Source organism: Cephus cinctus, unplaced genomic scaffold (genome assembly GCF_000341935.2).
Source record: "Cephus cinctus unplaced genomic scaffold, Ccin1 Ccin1_scaffold0617, whole genome shotgun sequence".
Taxonomy (NCBI): Eukaryota; Metazoa; Arthropoda; class Insecta; order Hymenoptera; family Cephidae; genus Cephus; species Cephus cinctus.
In genome coordinates, this window is record NW_014333261.1 from 672496 (window position 1) to 680862 (window position 8367).

Sequence of the window (8367 nt, forward strand, 5' to 3'; positions counted from 1 at the left end):
GAAAATATTAGATATGTATGCTATTCTTAGAATCATTTAAATTCTATGGTATCTTGTATACTGTATCATCTAATAATAATTTCATTCGTTCTTTCTCGATCTATAACTGTCCTAAGACAACTGTCAACTCTGGATTACCTATTTAGTGCCTTTTTGTATACTTGACATTTCTCACGGTTCTTATTACATTCTATATCAAGTAAAACCTTTCATACTCACGTCACATACTACGTGGGAGTGTTTGAATAGCTGTAAAAATATTCTACTTCGTTCCCCCAGGGGTAGGAACGTCGTTTCATAGTGAAACTGTCAATGGCAAACTCATTCAACTGTTACATGGTATCCTTTGTATATCCTGACTGTTCCTCCATTCCCTCTTTCTCCCCGTTCTCCCCCAGAGAAATTCAACGGGAGCATAATGCGGAATTAGGGGTAACATCTGATGGAGTGTGGTAGGCCCGAACAAATGTCAGCCATAACTTTGTGTCCTATATAGGCTTTGGCGAGTGAAACTCGGATTAGCCTTAGGCTGGGTCAGGATCGTTAGCTAACGTAACATAATACCGGAAACGACCTTTAGAAATGTTAGTCTTTGAAAAAAAGTATACTCTCGCTCCTTCTACTGGCACTGTAATTTAGGACAGAGTTGTGGCAAGTGATAATAATTGACAGAGTCACGATACACTTATTTTTAATGATTCTTAATTTTCGAATAAGTGTGAATAGATTTTGTATTACAAATCCATTTTCAGTTCATCCATCGGCGCCTGGATATTGGCAGACTTTATACATCCGTGTCTCTAGACTTGCCGGTCAATTTACTATAGTTTGTTCTGCCGTGCCTATAGCAACAGTTTATTCCCATGCGTGATATAGTTGTATATGGAAGCTTACTTACATATAGACGTATAGTGTCTAGAAATGGATGCCACGTATATATTTCTTGCTGCTCACCTTGGACAATGGTTTCGAATATACTTATGTTGCACGTTCAGATAAGTACCATTATCTATTTCAGTCGCGCTTAGTTACGCAACATTAAAGAGAAATATAATTATAATCTCTGTTTCTATATAAGAATAATATCGCGTATCTTTTATATAACTTCATTGTATATTTAAAACGTTCTGTAGAATTCGCATAGCAGTGCATTACGTATTGTCATTGGACAATGACATTATGCCTAGTGGCAATGATTGATTATAAGAATTGATTACGCTGATATTGACTTATTTACATGTATAACATTGCTCCCCTCGATCTGATATACATAAGTCGAAGGATTTATTTTCTTTTGTTAATATTAATTTAGTGATTATTATATTTCAGATAGTCATAATGATTCGTAAAATTTCAAGTATATTTATAGGAATGAGAAATCTTATTTGTCACTGTTTTTTTTAGATGAATTTGCAAAGTCATGATGAAGCAATAATATTGAAGCGATAATATTGAAATGGAAATAAAATCAGACTCACCAGAATAATGACGAGTGATATTAATATGAAAAATATATTATTAAAGTTGCTCCTTACATTCTCCTTGCACTCTTTTGAACAATAGAATACGCTTACAAACTTATTGTGACTCTTTTGTTTTCTCAACCTTTAACTGTTTCTCACGAAGATTTACGAAACTCCAGACGTCGTCTGCGAGGAGTTGAGGTTCCTCAAAAGCGGCGAAGTGACCGCCTCGAGGAAGAACGCTGTACTGAATTGTATTAGGGTATTTAGAACGAATGATCGATTCTGGTTGAAATGCAAGTTCGTGAGGAAATATTGCACATCCTGTAGAAACCGGGACGGGTAATCTGTAATTAATAATTTTAATTACTGTAATATCCTACGGTACAACAAAATTTTTCAAATTTTATTGTATGCAAATATCTTACTCATCAAATCCAAGGGCTTTGTAGCTCTTGTTAAAGGTTTCTGCATAAAGTCGAAAACTGGTTGTGATGGAATTAGTTACCCAGTATACCATTAGATTGTCCAAAAGTTCATCAATAGTGAATTTTTCGAAAAGACCACCATCGTCACGGAATCTGTATTCCGGATTGGTCCAAGTACTAAACTTTTCCAAGATGTAAGCAGCCAAGCCAGCGGGTGAATCCGTTACGGCAGTACCTACGTTAAATCGCATTAATTAGCTTTGTTTATTAATTTCATTATCTAATTACACGCTATTGACATACCAACAGTGTCAGGTTTTGTAGCTTGGATATGCATGTATCCCGTTTCTTCAACTAGACGAAGCCAGTGATGGCTCAACGGATATATTCTTGGTATTTCCTCTTTGGTTGCTACCAAGGATGGTAAATAAGCACCAATAATGCTCCAAATCGTAGCGGAAGCAGTGTTAGAAAAACACATGTTAAAATGTGCTCCGGAAACCCTAAAGAGTTATATAACCACGTTTAGATAATGAAATATTTTATACAGCTTAAATTAAACTCACTTGTTTGGAAATTGTTGAGATAAGGTTGCAGTTATGACACTGCCCCAATCGCCACCCTGGGTGTAAAATTTATCGTATCCTAATCTCAACATGAGATTTTTAAAAATTACAGCCATCTAGACAAAAAATTATTACTTCGTAAATGTGTTTCACATCTTTTTCAATGCTTCAAAAATCTATAGTGAGTACCTGTGCGGGACCCAAACCAGGACGAACGGCAGCATCGGAAAACCCATATCCTGGGAGAGAAGGTGCGATAACTTCGAAAACGTAATCCTGATCAGGACGAGGGGTCGTTAGCAGGGGAAATATCTTTTGGAACTCGACGACGGAACCTGGCCAACCATGAACCAGCAGCAATGGAAGAACTCTGACATTTCTGTCTTTGGGAAGAGTTGGCTTCACATGGTAAAAGTGAATATCCAATCCTAATGGCCATAAACAGTTTACATATTACAGAGGAGGCATAGAAACGCTTCCGTTACAGTAACCAAACAAATAGCATACCTTGAATTTTAGTCTTGAATTGGGGATACTTGTTCAGCAGTTCCTGCCGCTTGGACCAGTCATATTTGGTTCTCCAGTGTTTGAGTACACTATTTAAAAAGGTGGTAGATATGCCATAGGTCCACCCAGCACCCTCTAGTGGTGGTTGCAGCTCCCTGGTTCTGTCTAACCGTTGGTTTAGTTCATCAATGACCTAAGAACAATCATTTACATTATCAATAGTGTAAAGTTAACCTCGGATAAACAGATGAGGATCAATCTTACACTTTTCGAAACATTTATTTTGAATGGCCTGATGCCTTCATTATCTTTCACGGCAGTTTTAGGACCCCAGTTTTGCTCAGGCAATTTCGGCACCGTTGGAGCCGGTTGATTTCTGCAAAAAAATTTAATTACGTGATAATATCAAATTCGATTATTCGCAGTGAATAACCTAAAACTTCAATATCAACATCATGCAAATAATTCAAGATATAAAGGCGTAGTTCAGAATATTTACTTCAAATAGAACGATATTCCAATGGTAACGAGAAGAATCAACGCCGCTAGTTTCAACATTGTATCCTAACTAGTTGACGTTATCGAAGCAACTGTACAACGTTCAGCGTGCTCTCGACTTTACTCTTACACCGAGGTTCGCTCAATAATATCTAATCTTTCATAATCATTGAGAACCCCTGAGCGAGTTAATAACAGATTGTGCCGTTCAGTAGCCAAGGCCGTCTACGTGTTTTTCGGTGCCCATGTCAAAGAAGCTCGATTAAACCTGACCTCTTCTAGGCTGTTCTGGCTTCATGGCACATTGGATGATTTCAAGTGGCGTATTGCATCCGTGCGCCTATTCTTTTGAAGTAGACGCCATAACTGCATCCATCTTCATATTTTCAACACCTGAGTGCACTCAGTTCCGCTCATCAGTTCATCCAATTTTTTTAAATTGGCGTATGGTATGCAAAAGGTTGGTCACCCCTGATGTAAACCGTATAAAGATTTAAGATTCTACTGATCCATCAACACGTGACTTTGCTCATTTATAATTTTATTCATTCAGAAATCACGTGACGGATAACCGAATCATAGCTGTTAACGCTATATATTTTTCTAATATATCTGTGACGTAACACATCTAGAAACAAACGTTTCTATATTTGTGAACAGAAAAATGACTATGCAATTATCAATCTCTGAATGTAAATTAGTGTTATGTTGATACCATGTGCATAAGACGATGTATTACTGATCGTTTATCAAGCGATTATTCTCCCTTCATAGACGTATAGCGTAACGGCGACAAGTTCATACTTTTTTAGTTAATTATTTTTTAAGCTTGCACTTACCGTGAGCATGTTACTTTTCTTGTCAATCTGTGAAACGGGATGCGAAAAATGCCACTCGGTTACAAGCAATAGTAAAACTAAAACTATTTTATTAAACGGATACAGTCTAAATTCGTGTACTAATTGCTGTAACGCAATCACAATGATCAACTGATTTATTGTGAATGGAGATCATGTGGCTACACATTTCACGCGTACTGAGAGCACGCAAAAATTTGATAATCGACCTTTCATCTTTTCACTCAAAGATAACAGGTATCTCACTTCGATAAACTTATTTCGCTACGTATATCGCATATTTCATGTATCGCTCGAAATATTGTAGAAATGTATGTAGTCGCAATATCCTTCCTTTGTTGTTACATATCATCATTGTAATGGACGTCTTTATATTATTTTTTTAACTATCAACAATAAATAATTATCCAGTTCGTTTGTAGAAAATTGAAAAGATATGTTGGTAAATGGCACAGCACTTCCGGAAGCAAATGAAAAACTATCCCGCTGAAAATGGCTTCAGATATCGGTACGTGTATATTTTTTAATGGTCGAAAAGTGTCGCTAACAGCGTGAGAGACATTTTTTATTTAATAAAAAAAAAGTTAGAAAACTATATAAAACACATTGGCTCCCAATAGTCCTATTGGGACATTAAGTAGAAATTTATTTATTCTTTCTTTTTAATACCCATGATGCTTAATGATGAGACGACATCTAATGGCACTGTTCAAGCAGTGAATTATTTACACGCATTAGCTTCAATAATTTCGGAAAGATTCGTGTTCTTTGTTTTTGTAAAAATTTAATTGGTAAACGTTTTAAATATCGAAGGAAGTAACATATAATCGTTTAGATCTAAGCTAATGCGTACGAATTATTATTGAGATATTGTATCTCCCTTGCATTGACAAACGCAAAAATTTATAACATGTTTCTACGCGTGCGATAGTAAATACAAATTTTAAGAATGCTAACAATTGGTATCAAGAAAAATCACTAATTTATCCGAATAAACTCTTCTAGAGTACTCGTCTAATATCAGTGGCGCAATTGATGTGGGAAAAAAAAAACATAACATTAACCTTAATAATAACACTTCTCGAATCGCTCGGAAACGGAAATGACCACGAGAAAAATAATTATTTGTGTAGAAAAACGTATTTAGAGATTCCGAATTTATGGTTAAAGGATGGAATTTACCCCTGTTACTTGAGAGTATATATCTCATTTAGGCAAGTCCTCTTTTCAACTTAAATGATATTAACAATAAACAATTAACGTACGATTACATTTCTCTTACATAGCCTGGTTAGGGTTGTGTCAAAAACGCTTTTAGTAGGGTACGTTGGAAAACAAGTATGAAACAGATTCGCCATTGTGGGTTCTTCTCACAGCTTCGGCGAACATCATCGAAACGTCAATGCACTGTAACAAAACAGAAAACGGAAAATATTTATTATTGCATGTGACAAAACCCATTTTACATTTGATTGATAATTACCTGAATTTTGGGGCAGTCTTTCATGTGACCATCCTGTGGTATGGTATTAGTTACTACAACGGCCTCGAAGCAGGCGTTATTAATCCTGCTAATGGCTGGTCCACTGAAAATACCATGTGTAAGAATGGCGTAGACTTTGGTAGCACCAGCCTCCAACAATTTCTCCGCCGCGTGACAAATTGTGCCGCAAGTGTCTGCCATGTCGTCTACCAGAATGGCTACTCTGTCTTTAACATCACCAACCAGCACCATACTGGCTACTTCATTAGCCTTTTTCCTTTCTTTGTGAATAAGAGCAAACTCAACGTTTAGTCGGTCAGCGATGGACGTTACTCTGTATAGGGAATAAAATATTATTAACCAGTTGCTGAATTTAATCTACACTAATATCATCAGCCAGCCAAAGCATACCTTTTGGCACCACCAGCGTCAGGTGATACGATGATACTATTCCTCCATTCTACAATATTTTCTTTAATCCACTTCAAAACTGCAGGTTCAGCAAAGAGGTTGTCCACAGGAATGTCAAAGAATCCTTGAATCTGACTAGCATGCAAGTCCATGGTTATAATGTGATCAGCACCAGCCACCGACAGCATATTAGCCACCAGTTTAGCAGAGATGGGTGCACGACTCTGTAAAATACAATAATGGGTAAGTTTTAAAAAAATGAGTGAGTCTCTCAAAGTCCATTTGCAACTGGGAATCTGTAATTTCAAAATATTGCTATTAATTTTTTATTCTCTCTTTAATATTCCCACCTTAAGTACTTAATGGAAGGGATACAAACGTTTAACAAAGAATATGTTAGTCTAGAGCACATTGTGTCTCATAGTAAACTGTAGTGATCATTGACTGAATTTGTACAGAGGGGACAAAATATGAATATAACAAATATGATATATGCTAAGAGAGCATCGATGGACTGTCAATGTTTAGACAAAGATAGAAATAAAGAGTTGAGAGACCAAGGGAAATAATGTGTTGCAAATGCACCCCAGTTAGACTCAAGAGGAACTGTGAGTGAAGCAAAATCTCTAGAGTTATTAAATGCAAACCAGGCACAATGCACTTTCATGTCTAATCTTTCTTCTAAGCGAAGAAAGATGAAGATTACCATGAATATTATCCAAATGATTAATACGTGAAAATAATATCTTACGTATTCAAAATTATATCACAATCTTATACAACAAGTAACAGAAATGCATTGTGCGAGGCATACTAACAATAAGTATTGAAATATTAGCAAACTACTCTCTAGTAATAGCTATTATTTCACAAAAAGCTGTTTCATGTTAATACTTTGATCATTCAAAATTTGCTGACAATAACAATAAACTTATAATAATAGTGTTACAAAGACGGCACAAGAAACATTCATATTTTACTAAACACCACTGTCAATAAGTGACCTGGTACTTATACAATAATTATTACATATTAAATATTAACAAGATTTCAAGCCACATAGCATATTAGTACCCAATGGTCAACGAACGAGTGTATATATATATATATATATATATACCCCATGTAACATCGATTACTCATAACTCATAACGTACACGCGGTTGCTATCATATTAATATTTTGCCCTCTCGTTCATATGTGAATATGTTTGCACCGAATAATCCATTCATTCACAAGGGTACCGCTGTCATTTGTATAAATAGCGACAATCAAAGGTTCTTGTTAGTCCTACGGAAATAATGACCGAATGGAATTAAAAGAATTTAATTACAAGTCGAACGGTCATCAAGTTATCATTAACAAACTCTCCACTCTACAATCTCGCTGCTCTATACTCACTGTCGACAGGTCGGGCACAAAGTCCTGAAAATACCCAACTATTCAGAAACTTTGAACACTGCACAGTACCGAATGTTTCCTACATTATCCCAACGTACATTTCTTGTAAAAATTTTATGATACAAAAAACGTTAAATAAAACACAAGCACATTCCTAAAAATACAAGAAGAAGCTTTGACGATAAAATTTGATTAAATTATCCATATACATTGATATACCTGGTACAAGATTACCTATCAAGTTTCTTGATACTTAAGGAATATGTTGCGACATTAATTACAAGAAAACAACATAAACTGATTATCATTGCAAAAACCGAGACCTATGTAATATGCCCCCCGCGATCGTTGAATATCAACGTCTATTTTGCAAGAGCAGTACAACTGCTTGGGTTATCTCACTTTCGATAACCCTAAGATAATTGGTAAACTATAGATGACGTCAAGGAAATATTTCCAATTTCATGTAATAATTCTTTTTACAATATTTGACCCACATTCCCCGATATCGCGACGCGGGCTGTTATATTTAACTTTTGAAATATATTCTCAGTACTGTAATTTGCAAGTAGAGAAAAAGAGTCATTATACTTTTGTATAACTACAAAACATAAATTTATAAATGCATTAAGAATAACTGTCTCTGTACATCGATTGGAATGAGCCATACGAATTTAGATAACTGGCTGGACCATTTATGTTACTTAATGATACCTAACGATAAATCTCCCACACACACACACACACACAATC

General features: G+C 35.7%; 2 protein-coding genes across 6 annotated transcripts in view; both read right to left on the reverse strand.

Annotated features, from left to right (window-relative positions):
• Nucleotides 1-1486: 1486 nt before the first annotated feature.
• Nucleotides 1487-3766, reverse strand: LOC107269213 (juvenile hormone epoxide hydrolase 2). Its single transcript, XM_015742811.2, has 8 exons — nt 3464-3766; nt 3229-3340; nt 2965-3157; nt 2647-2885; nt 2458-2573; nt 2195-2394; nt 1892-2126; nt 1487-1810 (listed from the first exon to the last, which is right to left on the reverse strand). Exons 1-8 carry the CDS (start codon nt 3520-3522, stop codon nt 1579-1581), a joined length of 1386 nt encoding a protein of 461 aa, XP_015598297.1. The 5' UTR covers nt 3523-3766; the 3' UTR covers nt 1487-1578.
• Nucleotides 3767-4370: 604 nt separating this feature from the next.
• Nucleotides 4371-8367, reverse strand: part of LOC107269214 (ribose-phosphate pyrophosphokinase 1) — a 10003-nt gene continuing 6006 nt past the window's right edge. For all 5 annotated transcript variants that reach the window (XM_015742813.2, XM_025086447.1, XM_025086444.1 and 2 more), the window contains 3 exons: nt 6214-6437; nt 5803-6136; nt 4371-5726 (listed from right to left, as the gene is read on the reverse strand). In XM_015742813.2, coding sequence (XP_015598299.1) covers nt 5634-5726; nt 5803-6136; nt 6214-6437 — 651 coding nt within the window. In that variant the 3' untranslated portion in view covers nt 4371-5633. The remainder of the gene's footprint in view (nt 5727-5802; nt 6137-6213; nt 6438-8367) is intronic.